This window comes from Festucalex cinctus, chromosome 18 (genome assembly GCF_051991245.1).
Source record: "Festucalex cinctus isolate MCC-2025b chromosome 18, RoL_Fcin_1.0, whole genome shotgun sequence".
Lineage (NCBI taxonomy): Eukaryota > Metazoa > Chordata > Actinopteri > Syngnathiformes > Syngnathidae > Festucalex > Festucalex cinctus.
In genome coordinates this window covers 667,833-683,183 of record NC_135428.1, presented here as the reverse complement: position 1 = coordinate 683,183, position 15,351 = coordinate 667,833, and the positions used below count along the sequence as shown (strand labels likewise).

The window sequence follows — 15,351 nt, the reverse complement described above, 5'->3', positions numbered from 1 at the left end:
TCTTTCATTTTAATCGGAATTCTTTTCTTTTTTTTCTTCTTTTTTTGAGAGCTCGCTATTGTTTTTTTTCTCATCATCATTGCTCTTTTTTTTTTTTTTTTTTTTTTTTTTTTTTTTGTGCGTATGTGTGAGTTTGTGCTCATGAATTCACCTGAAAGCGAATCCAAATCACATAACCTTCGCCTTGAAAAGGGATACTTGACTCATTGAGTCATGTTCAGCAGTCAACGGTTCATATTTTGTCCAGAATGAATGTGATAACGTCATTATTTTTCATGTACAATGAATACCTTTTTAAAAAGTCATTTTTCTACTTGCCGTCGACTGATGATGACATCACCTGTGCTGAGGAAGGAAAACGACCAATCATGGCTCTGAAATTTTGATCTGGTGTTTGTTGCAATGCAGTCAATGATAAAATTAAAATTTAAAGGCAATATTTGATGCCCTGCCCCCTTCATAGTATTTCGAAAAGTCACATTTTTTTTGCCCAGTTGTTGTCTCAGGTCTTGAGATGATACATGCCAAGTTTGTCAAGTAGTAATAGTAGTAGTAATTACAAGTTTTATAATTACTTTTTAATTTGAACAATTTATCATTCTTTCAGCTTAGCATTCAGCTTTCAGCATTCCCACGCAATTTCTCCAGAAATTGCACTTAGTCTCGTTATTTATGCTTTTGATCAGGTCATCTTCAATAAAACATACATGATTAATGTGTTGTAGTCAGTTATAAATGTAAATATTCATATTTTGACTGGTGCACCAAGTAAGAGAGGTTTTTACTATTTTGCAGCATTGCTGCATCTGGGAATGTCTTCCATAGAAAAGTCTAATTGGTACTCCTATGTAAGCCTTAACTGAGTCGAAAAACAACGTGAATCGTGAATTGAGTCGATTTTGGAAATGTGAATCGATCACCCGGCCCTACTAATGAGAGCCAATATATTGGCTTTACTTTTGAATGTCGACATAGCAATCGTAAAGGCCAGTGCGGTCCCAGATGTTCATATCTTGACGATTGGGAACGATGCACAGATGGAACTTGTCAGAGGGAATTTTTTTCCCCCCCTCCTGGCTGTGATACATTTTGGCTGCTAAGTTTGTGAGCCTTGCTTTGCCCTACATTTAACGTTATTGCATCAAAATACAACGGAGAGCAAAATTGCATTCCAAACATTTAAACCCGCTTTTGGAAAATGGAATCAATTCCATTTTTTTGTGCCTCAATACTTCTAACGCATTAAACATAACAACATGCCCTGAACACGCAGAGCGCAACGAAGAAGTGATTTGGCCGCAATAGAATTGAGGAGAAAGCACAACAGGAAAAGCTAGTTTGTAACATGACCTCAAAGTTTTCATCACGATTGCGCTGAGAACGTCCCAAGTCTGAATCGGCTGTTCTGGTTTCGGAGCACAGAAACCAGAACAGCCCGTTCGTGTGTTCAAGCCATCGAAAAATAAAAAAAAGATGTTCGTGCTTATTAAAAACGTCAACTCCTGTAAGCACTTAAAACTCACATTTCAAGCTCTGTTATGATCGTTTGAGAAAACAAGTGGAGGAAAAAAACAATCATCAAATTGGCATGCACCATTGGAAATATTTCCCATCTGCGTATAAAAAGTGCAAAGATTTATTTATTTTTTACATACGTGTGGGATTGAACTTTGATTTGGAAAGAATAGAGGTGTTAAAAAATAAAAATCGATTCGGCAATATATCGCGATATTACGGCGCTCAATTTTCGTATCGATTCAATATGCAGCCGAATCGATGTTTAAGCAATTTTTGATGGAAATATTCAACAAATCGTCCTTGTTCACACTTTAAGCATGGAATAATCTTATATTAATCGAACATGAAGCCTTCAATGCAGTGTAAATATCGACATATAGATTCGTATCGAGATTAATCGGGATCGAATCGTGACCTATGAATCGTGATCCGGATCGAATCGCCAATTCACACCCGTAGGAAAGACGACGCATCTTAATCGTCGTCAAGCTTGAAAACGCAGCGTTTTGCCAAACTTTGAGCAACGCGGGTGTTTTTCATTTCTGAATGTCCTGTAAAAAAAAAAAAAAAAAAAAATAGTTGGCTGCTAAAGGCTCATATTTCCCTGACAGCCTTTCAATCTAAAGGTCGCCGTGCTCGCTTCATTTTTTTTTTTTTTTTTTAAAGGTTAGCGTCGTGTTTTTGCTCTTCGGGTGATGCAGAGCCGCTGGATAGAAATCATCACATGCACAGTTGGACGATATTCATCAAAGAATTTGGCTTGGTGATCAAATGCTGCGTCCAGGAGTGAAAATTACAATCCACATTTTTTTTTTAATGTGTCTTAAGAGACTCTTGAAAATATTGCAGTTGCTATTACTCCGTCGGGTGGAAAAATGTTGTCCAACGTCAGACGCTTTCGTCAACTTCTTGGCCGTTTGAAAGTGAAACATCAGACAAAAGTTTCTTTTGTTTGTTTGTGTCCAGCAGGAAACTTTCAGATTCCGCAAGCCACCTTTTGGAAGTTTCCTAAGTCTATTGTCCAAACTCAGCGGTTGCGACCTCTCAGGAAAGACGTCGACCAAAAAAAGAAAATCGGATTTCCGTCTTGGAAGACATTCTTCAGACTCCATTTTTAGGTTTGTTCCCCCAAATTTGAGGCCTCATTTAAAAAGAAGTCATTTTGTCTTATTTATTGAATTATTTAAGGGCACATAAGCCCAAAAACATTTTTTTTTTTAAAAACAAGACTACTTTTTTATTGATTGATTGAATTATTTTTTAATCCAACCGTACTGTGTCGTCACAGCTAGCTAGCGCTAGTGATGGGTACCTTTCACATTTGAACCGGTACTGCTCCAATTCTCAGTACCTGGGAATCGGTACTGGGACTCAACGGAACAAATTTTCCGTGCTTTTTTTTTTTTTACTCTTTATTTTTTTTCTTTATTTTTTATGTTATTTATTTTGGTGCTAATCGAAGTTCATTGTTTATTTAACAGTAATATCTTTTTACAAATCTATTTCACAATTACTTTTTAATATCTAGAACTTGTCAAATTGAAACAAATTAGCCACAGAGGAATTAGTGCGATTTTTGATCGGATGTGAAATGGTGCTCGGAAGTACCGACCCAAATCGGTCCATGCTCGCTACAAAAAAAGTCCCATCTTTGGCAGCCTAGCGCTATGCTAACCTGTTGACTCTTTTGTGTGCTGCTGTGACGATGTGAGAGGCCAACAGTGAAGTACAAATGTGACTGACTGAACGCTTCAATTGAATTCCCACGAATGGTCTAAATATTCCAGTATACAAACGCAAACTGTTCCGGGTCTGAAGATGCGAGTGTGACCGTTGAACTTTCCTCTCACCCGTTTGTGACTCCAGTCTGAAAATTCCGATTGGGCATTCCTTTTTAGCGGCCATTTTGCACCGCTATTTGAGTCGCTAATGTTTCCGACGCAATCCTGGAATTGCCTTCTTCAGGTTTATGAGTCAACTGATGCGTTTCCGCTGCACCTCAACGGACGATATTCATCTTGACCCCGGTCCGGGTTGGAGTGCGTCTTCCGTTACGGTGTGCCGTGTTGTTGGCTGATGGAAGATGCGTGTTAAGTTCCGTTTGTAGCGAACGCTTGTCTTGTGTGCTCGCGTGAGGGAGCGTGCGGCGTTGCGCAAGCCCACGCCAACCTATCCCCGGCTGTACCTTACGTTACGTCTTATCGGTAAATCGGCTGGTCCGCCGTTGGCCGGCGAGAGGGCAAAAAAATTCAGCGTGTTCCCAGCGCTGTTTTGAGAACAGGGTGGTTTTTGCGGGGCCCTGGGGGAGCTCCGGCTGGTCTCGGGCTACGCGTACCCTTTTTAATTAACGAGACGTCTCGCATGCACGGCACGCCGCGCTCTGCGCCTTCTAATCAAAATGGCCGGCACGGAGCAAGACGAGCAAATGTGCGAGCGTCCGTGTAAACAAGCTCTCCTTTTTCCGGTTGTCCTCGCTTGGGCGCTCGCAGACGCAAGATGATCCGGCCGCTCGTGCCGGATGCTGCGCGTCCGCCTTGCGACTCGAGTTTCTCGGCCTTCGCTCGTTTTGGGTTCCGATATCTTTCAAACTCGGCTTGTTTGACCTGGCGTGGCCTGTTCCGGGACAGTTGGTTTATGTTCCAAGCGGATGTTCACCTCATTCGTGATCGTTCCAATTGTCATTGGCCGTTTTGAACAATTTGAGACATTTGTTCTTTGTTGTTCACTTACCAGCCCAGTAAAAATGAATCTTTGACGTCAACAGCCATCCAGGATGTTAAAAGAAAAGCACTTTTAGTTGGCTAAGTTGTCCTTCCTGACTCCATGATATCAAATCGATATTCTTTTTCATAGCCCAATATCGAGTCATAAAACCATGAATTGATACTTTTAATACGACTCCATCTTTCATGACATCCATGCGCAAGCTTGTGTTTTAGCACACGCGTCGGCTTTGATTTGGTAACTTGTCAGTTTTGAAGACGTGAGGATGAGCCAGGGGCCTTCAGCTTGTTGAGGAGACGCCGATTAATGCGGACTCGGTTATTATTTTTGTATTTAACAGCTGCAATCTACTTGCATTGCAGCATTTATCATTTTTACACTGTTTATAACATCAATAATAACATACATTGTATAAAAGGCCGTCCAAGTTCAAAGTTTTTAACTGACTTCTTGCATCAGCTAAACAAACAAACATCGAAACCAAACGTCACCACTTTATGTTCATGTGTTTGTGAGTCATATCGGAGGAGACAAAAGACAGCAGATTGCAATCGGATCATTTCACGCTTCTGGTCATGGAGAAAACTGCTTCCGTGACCTTTTTAGCGCCGGCCTTAGCGAACCTCAGACTGGGTTAAAAAAACCTCGTTGAAAGCTCCCACTGCAGGGCAGGAAGTCAGCGCGAGTTTCGAAATGGGCGACGAGGAGCGAGGACACGTTTTGACAGATTCCCTGGAAGCAAATTTGCTGGGAGGAAAGGAAAAGAAAGGGGCGTTCACCGCTAGTGTGTCAAACGACGTGTCGCGTCAAGCCACAGCAGTCACATCAGGGCCGACAGAAAGATCCGCAACATCAAATAAAAGCTTTTTTTTTTTTTTTTTTTTTTTTTTTTAAATCGACGTTCGAATCGGAATCGATAGGCCGAGAGTTGTCGTTTGGTAAGCCGTGTCGCTGTTGTGAATTCATACAAAGAAAAAGCCGAATTTACGCGCTGTTTTAAAGACGGTGTCGAGGCGGGTGACGGCGCTTCCGGTGTTCTCTTTTTCTCTGACAGGGCGCGAGCGGAAGTTCTTTTCTTTTCTTTTTTTCGGCCTTTGATGGCAGTCTGCCCGCCCCGCCTGCGTCCTCTCGAGTTGGTCGACAGAATGCGGCCGCTCGTCACACTCGCTCGCTCTTATATAACTTTCGAGTGCGTGTGGAGCTCGGCGGCGACTTGGACATGGGCCGACACTTTTGACAGGATCCGCCCGTCCATTTCTTTTCCTCCCCTCCCTCCTTCACCTCCTGCTTCATAAAACACAGAAAAGTGGAGCGAGCGTTTTGGCTTTCGGGTCGCCTTCTTCCTCGACCTTTTTTTTTTTTTTTTTAACTTGACTTGACAAATAGTTGGTGGCGAGCGGGGAATATTTACTCAAGCCGCACTTTCGAGCATTCTTATTTTTGCCGTCTGACCTGCACGTGATGCGTTTTATTTCACGGCTCCCACGCGCCGACTTTGCGTCACTCGTCGTTGTTGTTTCTCACTGACTTTGGACAGGACATGTCCTAAAAGGGAGGTCGACGTCTCTCTACAAACAGCAGGTAAGCTTCCCTCTCTGGAATGCAACTTTCAATATATTTATTTATAACAAAAAACAAAACGATGTCATGCCACTTTGTAGTGTTGACTGCGTTGCTTTGAACCTTTGGTTCAAAAGCAATAGCGTGCTTACAAAAAAAAAAAAAAAAAAAAAAAAGCTCGACGGCGTGATCTGTTGCAGTGGAAGCAGACAGCCAACAGGTTGCACTAATGTTGCGTAGCGATGCAATGCAACGTCAGCGTGGAAAATCCAACATTTCCTTTTTGAAATAGTCCCACATCTGTGACGCACTTCTGCAAAATGAGTTACAACAGGCATGATAGTGGTCCTAACTTTCGGTTTACTGTCGTTAGACGCAATATTAATTAAGCGCACCTGAGCGAATCGATTCATCCATTCATCAAGCACTTGTCCTCATTTTGGATCCGGGTTGACTTCCGGTGAGTGTTGGAGGTGGGAACTTGCGGCTACCTCACGATACGATACGATACGATATGACGGTCCCGCGATCATCGATAAATTGATCAGGTAATAAATCTACGATAAAACTACTCATGTTCTTCGTTTTAGTCTTTGCCAATTCATTTAATGCATGAGCCTTTGGGGATGATTTTAAATAAGTAGATTTATTTTGATATTAACCGGAATAAGGATGTTTGAATGTATGTCACACAGAAGTGACGTCATCTAGCAGCAACCAATAGAAAAAGACCTTCAGATGACGTCGCTCCCATGCTGTTTTTTTTTTAAATATTATACATAAATAATACACACAAAAAACTAATATAGGAACTAACTAAAACTAAGTATTTATTAAATAACTACAACTAGTAAAAGCTAACTGAATCACCTTGAAATTGAATTAAAACTAACTACATTTAAAAAACAAAAGTCAAAACTAACTCAAATGAAAAATTCCCAAACTCTACTAACCCTGCTCTGAAGTCAAGTCACAAAAACTGAGAAGTAGCTACTCGTTTTCTTAGGAATAAGAATTTTTCTGTTGCACTACATTTTGATGTTATTTAAAAAAAAAAAAAAAAGTTATTCAACATTTCCCAATAAAACATTTTTGAGAACATTTGGTAGTGTGAAACGTCAATATTTTTCAGTCGGTCAGAAGTTGACACGGATTCATGCCTTACCGTCACCAAACTATTTGTATTTGTCTTCACGTGCACTTTTTCCTGCAAGTGGAGACAGCCGGCGTGTGTTAAAAGGCCCCAGGGGCCCTCGCGTGAGTTGAATGGCAGACGCGTGGTCGCTCGGGACTGTCAGCAGCACCAAAACACAAGTTAGAGTGCGGTGGCGGGAGTGTCAGTGAGGGCTCTTCAAAGGTACAAGTTCCATCCAGCAGACACTTCCAGTTAGCGACTGTCTGTTGCGTGAGACCGAGTCATCCGTCTGTCATGATTTCTTTTTGAAATCAGGTCAGATTGGCGCGCGGCATTCGCCAGGCAGCCATGTTGTTCCGGCGTGGGCGTAAGTTAAAGGCAGGAAATGTGGCGCCCGCTCATCTTATTGACATTTCATCAGTATCGGGCACTTGGTCCTCCATCGACTGAAATAAATTGGATTTTCGTACGTGACGTGGTGGTCCGTCTAAGTGGTGAGCGTATCTGCCTCACAGTTCTGTGGTTTGGGGTTTGAATCTCGCTTCGGGCCTTCTGTTGTGTTTCCTTTCGGGCTTCCTACCACATACTGAAAACTTCCACATGTGGCTTATTGCGTTGTCTGAAAGCTGATGTGGACTTGGCTGGTGACCAGTACGGGTTGTAGCGAATGGCGACTTGTGCTATCGAAAATGGATGGATGAACATTTGAAAGCGATACAAAACTTCTCACTCATTTTCCAGTCTTGGATTATGCATTGTGCACAAAGAATAAAAGTGCAAATATCTCTGACATCTTCGTCCAGGAATTTTCTTTTCAACCGATTAATGCCATTATCCTGGTCACGTGACCGTGACGACGTATCCCGTGCGTAAACGAGAGCTGCCTTCGTTCATGGGCAAGAAAAAGAAAGTTTTCTGTCCCAAATACTGCGGCAATTCTAATCGGGGTAAAATCCTCAACACGTCCGGTTTCATGTCATTCCGATTCCGTGTGGGGGTGCGGCGCCGCTCCTAATGTGGGCTAAAGCGTGCTTAGCACACGACATGTAGCTTAGCCTAGTAGAGTAAAAGTCACCCGGATGTTTACCGTCCACTTGGACTCACCGGCGGACGGATCTGCCAGTTTCATCCGGCTTTCGTTTGGAAACAAATCAAAATTTGGCTGTACTGCTTTTGACGAAGTGCTTCCTTGATCTGCCGTGGGACGCGATAATTCATCGTGAGTTCTTTGTTGTCGTTCATTCAATGTGTATGTTACGAACGCGCTACATCACGATGATCACGCGACTGTCCAATGCCCGATACAGTACTTAATGCAAAAATATTCATAAAACGTGCTATAGAATCATAATCGCTCGACATAAATTGACAGTTTTCTTTTTCAGGGAACAGTTGAAATGTTCCGTTTAACAGAATAGCTGATCTTGTATCGCTTTAATATATGCAGCTGGTGCTCCTTTAAAGTTAGGGAAGAGTTTGTGAATGGCTTAAAGTTGGTTCTTAATACTTTCTGAGGAATAATTGAATCCACTCAATGATGATTGTCCCATCCTCGCTAACATGATCGCTTCTTCCTCTGTTTGTGTTGGGAATGCCGCCACTGTCACGTCAAGATAACAAAATGGATCCGGGCGGCTTGAAGTGCAACGTGAACGGCGACGACTGCCTGACGCTGTTGGAGTTGGGCAACGGAGTCTGCCGAGACGCGGCCGAGGCCGCCTGTTCCCCCCTGAACGCTCTCCACCCAAGCACCCAAAACGGGGGCGGACCCAAAGAGCATCCGGATCCCGCTATCCCCCACCAGCAGCATCAGGTCCTGTTGGAAGGCCCGGCCACCAACGGTCAGAAAATGCTCCGGCAGCAGGACGTCGGCGGCTTCAACATGGAGGACGACCTGGCGCTGCTGAGCCAGAATCTCGTCCATCTGGACAACGTGTCCGTCATCAACGCCTCCGTCCTGGGAGGCCTTCCGCTGCACGACGTTTTCCCCCAGCACATCAAACAGGAAGGAGACTTCTCGCTGGATAAAGAATTGGGATGTTACGGCGGACTTCCCGCCTCAACTTCCTGCGACGCGTCCACCGGCGGCGGCGGTCGCCTGATGGACGAGAGCGAGCTTTGGAAAGACCTGGACCTTCCGGGAACGCTGCCGGAGATCAGCGACTTTGACTTGGATTCCGAAGTGGCTCACTTGGATAAGATCCTGCACGACAGCGGCTTGCCCAAAAGCAACGGCGGCCAGCAGCATCCTCACCACCTCCAGCCGCTTGAACAGCCCTCGGCGCTCCTCTCGAGCGTGGTCATCAAGGAAGAGGAGCCCGAGCACGCTTTCGCCCACATCCGCACACCCGGCGTGGTCAAGCAGGAGAACCGGGACCCCGTCTTCTGCCGGTCGCGGTGCCTGCAGGCCGGCGTGCCTTGGGCTCATTTCGCAGCCCCCGCCGGCTTCCGCTGCGCAACCGACTTGGACCAACAAGACCGCAAGCCTTTTGCCGTGCACTCAAACTTGGGGGAGGGCTGGATGCGAGGGGGCGGGTACGTGGAGGCCCCCGTCATGCCAAGGGACGCCGCGTTGACGTCGTACCCGCTCGGCTTCTCCAGGTAGGTGACGTTAATTTGTCCTTATTTGGCTTTTTTGTCTTTGCTGGCTTTGTTGTAGCAAATTCCGATTCATCTGGATTCACTTTGGTGACGGCTCTCCAAAATGATAACAATCGCTCGCTTGATTTGACGCTGCTGCAAACTATCGACTTCGTCTGACAGGATCAACTTGGTCTTCTTTTGATACATGGATTGTGCAGCTGTATTGTCACCTTTGCACTTTTTACCACTTGACAAGTGCAAATAATTTCCACATGAGGTTGCGAGGTTCGGAAGCCGATCGACTTGAGTTTGCTGAAAGCGCAACCGGCTCACCCGTCGTGCCGCCAAAGTCAATTGAAGAGCACTCGAGTTCCGCACAAGAAAGCGCCAAAGCGGTCGGCGCCTTTTGGCTGCTTTGAAGCGTCGGCGTCTTCCCCTTTGACTCGTTTCGACACAAGCCGCTCGGCTTCTCGTGCCGTTTTTCTTCTTCTCGGTGTTGTTTTTACCCTTGGACATGTTGACGCAGCGCGCCAAGCATTCCTTCAGTTCCAGCCATCTTTTAGGAATTTCACATCGCATTTCCAGGACGTGCGTGTGCGTGTGCGCGATGACGATGATGTCAGGAGTCGAGCACAAGCTGATACAGATTGAAGTCGGCCAAGATTCCTTGCGGATAGAGCATGCGCTGAAAACAACATATTGCCGTTCAAACGAGGTATTCTCAACTCGGGGTGCACCGATCTCTCGGCCGGCCAATTTATCGGCCCTGATTTCCCTCATTTTGGAAGATCGGTGATCGGCCGATCCCTTCAAAATAAACCGATCTTTTCCACCAATCTCATCTCCCTCCTCAGAGGTCTGAAAAGGGGATATGCTGCTTGTAATGGAACAAAAATCGGTATTGGCAGGTCACACTTTCCAAAAGATCGGTGTTCGGCTGGAAAATTGCGATCGGTGCACCCCGATTCCCAACGCATTTATATATTCGGTTTAGAAAATGGGGTAAGGGTTTTGAAAGACCTGAATAAGAACGCATTCAGGATTTTGTGTGTGTTGACATGGTTCTGGTTCTTGACTGCGTGTAAACGTCATCCTTGGCAACTTATCTGTTTGCTTCCATGTTGTTTTTGTGCACACTTTGAATATTGGAAGCCACTAATGAGTTTCAAAAAAAAAATGCATCATGACAAATTCATTGTAAAAATGGAAGAATGATGCGACTCCTGTTTTCTGCAGTGTTTTTGCTGTTAACGGATCAGTACCGTTGACATGGGAAGACGGTTTCAAAGAGTCACTATGTTGCTAGTCACGGGAGGGAGGCTGTGGTTTGTAACGGCCTGCAGCCTTATTGGAGAGTCATCAGTTTCGCTTGCCGTCACGCCACACGTGTCACCTCGCAACAGGAAGTGGCTCGTTGGTGCATTTCCAGCAGCGACGCGCCGATTGCTCGCCTCCTCGTGCCACCCGAGTTAAAAAAAAAAAAGTCTAGTGCGTTTGTCGCTCTTATGGCGCTTTGCGGTCCATGTGGGGCCGAGGTCAGGTGGGCGGGCGTCATTGCGATGGGTGGATGGACGGACGGATGGACGGATGTTTGGATGGATGCATGGATGGATGTTTGGTTAGATGGATGGTTAAATGGACAGATGGTTGGATGGATGCATGGACGGATGTTTGGTTAGATGAATGGATCCATCCAATAGTTGAACATTATCGACAATGAATTAAGAATACATTGAGTTTGATTATTTTGCTGAATGAAAAAAAAAATGTCATTCTTTCATTAGATCATAAAAATGTCATTTCTTTAGGTACATGTTAATAATATCGATATCGCTCTATTCAGCAACGATACTGCATGTTTTTCCGATATCGTGCAGCCCTGCTGAATATGGTTTGGTGGTATGCCGCACTGTCCGTTTTCAATTGGAAGCGGCCTCATGTTTAATGGCCAAGATTTTGTGCAACCTGTTTTGCCAGTTTTGGAACAGAAGCAACTGATGCCATTTGGATATTAGTTCCGAATGCTTGTTTATATTATCGCGTATGAGAAACTTTTGTGTCAACGAAGGCATCAATCTTGGTAACATGTTGTGGAGGCGGCTGTTTAATTTGGCGCTCGTCCCAATTGGACGTTTGACCTTTCGTCGCTCATGCCAGTTAATGATTACTAGCTGCTCACTCTGTACAGTTGCTGTGAACGGTAACAGAGCAAAAAGATATTTAACCCGAAAAGTCACATGTGGAACCTCTTCATCACTTTGACACAATTTTCTGCCATCATTTTTATTTTTTTTTGTGCTTCTGCGGTCGCACGTGCCTGCGCGCAAGAACGCTCGACCCGGTCAGTCATTAAACCCGGTCAAGGTTGCGGTTCCGTGCGCAGGCAAGCGTTTATTCCCCCTTGAAGTGGCTGCTCGCTCGTGCAACTTATGTAACCGCCGCACGCTCGGACAGCTGCTTGCAAGTAAGACGGAAAAAACAAAAAGGCAACAAGTTGATGATCATGGCCTCACATCCTGTTGGTCAAGACCGCCGGGCTAATAACGTGAGAGGGCTGAGCCAGGTTTTGTCAAGCTTCCGGGTGACCGACTTCTCTTTCTGCCTCCAGCGTATGAAAAAAACAAAACAAAAACCAAAACTGCCAAGTCAAGTTGGTCGGCTGAGATCGTTTGCCAGTATGCCAAGCATCTGCTCGTATAATTATAACAAACTTTTCTGGAATCTTGAACGAGCCTATTTGCTTGTCGTATGACAAAAGTTTATTGGAAAAAAAAACAAAAAAAAAACTTTCCAATCTACCAAAACAAGGATGAGTCGCTTCTTTCATCGGGAAAGAAAAAAAAAAAAAAGTTTCAAACTGTGGGGAAAGCAGCTTGTTGCAACACGGCCCTGGTTGATCTCTTATACCTTTTTTTTTTTTTTAACTACCTTTGTTTCAACAGTTAGCCTTCTGTATGCTCTTGCATTAAAAATAATAATAATAATAATAATAATAATAATAACAATAATAATAAAACAAAAACAACAAAACATAAATACGTTTTTGGGAATGAAGGACAAATAAATTAACAACATATTTACACGTTTTTGGGGTTTGAATGAGTTAAGGGATTGGATGATTACCAATCCCCCAAAATGAAGCAAATCAGCCGGCCAATTGATCAATATGTGCACGGCTATACAGAATTGGTCAGCCTCATTTTTGCTTCATTTCCCTTTCAGTGAATTTTTCAATTGGTACCTGAAGCATTCCCACAATTGTAAAAACCTCAAAGTAACACAAACGCCGTTTTCATGTGTCAGCGTCGGCAGTGTGACAAATGAGTAAGCTTAAGTCAACAGCACAAATGTCAGACTGTACAGACATTCGGGTCAATGGCACCAAAAAAAAAGTGACAGAACGGGAGCTTGTAAGCTAGTAGTGGGACTTTTTTTTTTTTTTATGGGTCCGCTGTGGTAAAACAATAACACGAGGGAAACACAAACAAAGCTGAACCTTGCACAAGAAGTCATGAAATGACGACAGTTTCCAAACAGGAAGTAATGCTTCATAAAAAAAAGAAAAGAAAAAAAGAAGGTGGTGGGGTGATGGAAAAGTACAGTCGGCCGTGACAGTCAATTTGATTGCAGTAAACGGAAACGGGACGATAATATTTCTACGCGGACTTTGGATCGATAACACCTTTGCTGCCTTTCGAATTCTCATCTTCAAAGAATCCACTTTTGGGATTTTCATTGTTCGTTACTGACGTCATAAATGATGCATTTTATTTTGGAAGCGCTAATATTTTAACATTCTTCACTGAATGAAGAGAAATATGAAGAAATTGTTCAATAATCCTGCAGTAAAGTCAAACAAATCGAATAGGGTGCATCGCAACATATTTAGAATACAAGCAGGAAAGTTCTTTTTTTTTTTTTCTTTTTTTCCCCCCCCCCACTCATTCAAAAAGTGAACATTTTTCCAGAAGGCCAATTCCGACAATGTCCAGAATGATTTCAAATCATTATCATTGTTTCCTACATAAAAGGGGTGTTGAGAAAAATCCATTCAGCAATATATCACGATTTTACGGCACGCAATTCTTGTATCGATTCAATATACGGCCAAATTGATATTAAAATATCTTTGTTTTTCACGTTTCAACATTTTCTTGTTTTGTACCAAAAAAATTAAACGAATGAATCATCGTCCTTCTACATAGTGCACATGCTACACTCCAACTTCTTGCATAAATACGTTTTAACATGAATAAATAAATATTATTGTAAATTCTGTTTGGTCTAAAAGGAACTTACATAATTTTTCATTTAAAAAAAAAAAAGATATATATTAATAATACTAATTTTTGAGTTGTGTAAATGTAAACATTTGCACCTTTTTTTTTTTTTAACATTCAAAAATAACTCATTTAATAAATTTTGTTTCATCCAAAAGGAACTTTTAGTGTTTCAAATAATTTCATCTGACTTATTTTTATTTGTTTTTTTACATTTAAACATGTTCTTGTTTTGTACAAAAATAATAATAATAATAAATAAGCAAATACATATAAGTAAATAATTATTAGAAATATATAAAAATTTTGTTTGGTCCAAAAGGAACTTACATAATTACAGTGTTTCTATTTGAATTGGTTTGAATATTTTTAAATGTGTAAACATGATTTCATGATTTCAATTACTGCCAAAATCATTGTGATGATTATTTGTCCATAATTGAGCAAGCCCGACCGTACGGCAAAGACTGGAACCGACGTCGCAGTCAATTCAATGAAATTTCCGAGTGTCAACTCTTCACTTTTGTTTGCATTTTGAGTCATATTTTTGTGGGCTTGTCCTTAGTTGAACTCTGAATTGTTCCACATGTAAAATGAGAAAGAAACAATGGGCAGAGGGATGTCGGCATGATGACTCATCTGGTCGTTCCGCTCGTTTGTGTTCATACGGATTCGAGCGTGTGACACCACCGTCCTGCTACGAGCGCGTGGGAAAACATCAAAGCAGAAGATGAACATGAATTCATCACGATTGCTCATTAAATCTCCCGCCTTGAAGAGTCGGACGATTTCCCATGATTCCAATTTGTCTCCCGCCTTTTGAACATTGACACATCAGCCTGAGGCAAAACAGGACATGACAAAAACACGGCAAAATTCTCAGGTAGGCGCGTATCCTAGAAAGAGAGCCATTTTTTTCCTTTCCAAATGGCGTCAATTGGTGGAAAAAAAAAATAAATAAATGCCCGTGTCACACTTGAGACTCGGTGCCAGTCATGCTGACCGACCGAGCGACTGAGCGACCTCGTTTGGCTTATTTATCATTCTCCTCATCAAGCAAAGTGACACGGGCTTCACTGAAACGGACGTCAGGACGGTTATTTAGCATCGCAAATGGCTCAACCTGTTCAGCATGTTTAACACGCACTTTAAATGATTATTATTATTTTTTTAAACTTTCAGCAATGTATTTTTAGGCTTGTAAAACATGCATCAAATGATGTGTAGGACTTTTTCTTTACATTTCATACGATTGATATGCGATGCAGGGATCACGATAACTATTATATCACGATATGACCATACTGCGATTATCGATATCTTGGTCAGGTAATAAATCCACGATAAAACTACTCAAGACAAACATTTAATGAGAAAATAGTTTCTTTTTAAACCACCACTGAAACACAACTTTACTGTACTTTAGTGTATTTTATATATATATATATATATATATATATATATATATATATTCCTCAGAAATTGTGTGCTTCAAAAAGTCAAAACATAAAATATGTTTTAAAATTGAAGATAAAATGGACATTTTTCATA

At 42.6% G+C, this 15,351-nt stretch overlaps 1 protein-coding gene across 3 annotated transcripts in view; it reads left to right on the top strand.

The window, feature by feature from the left end:
* The first annotated feature begins 2,508 nt into the window (after positions 1 to 2,508).
* LOC144005942 (glucocorticoid receptor-like) overlaps positions 2,509 to 15,351 on the top strand; it is a 31,435-nt gene continuing 18,592 nt past the window's right edge. For 2 of the 3 annotated variants that reach the window (XM_077504454.1, XM_077504451.1), the window contains exons 1-2: positions 5,133 to 5,823; positions 8,551 to 9,538. In XM_077504454.1, coding sequence (XP_077360580.1) covers positions 8,559 to 9,538 — 980 coding nt within the window. In that variant the 5' untranslated portion in view covers positions 5,133 to 5,823; positions 8,551 to 8,558. Of the gene's footprint in view, positions 2,637 to 5,132; positions 5,824 to 8,550; positions 9,539 to 15,351 lie in introns of those variants that run through there. The other variant, XM_077504453.1, reaches the window with a different exon arrangement.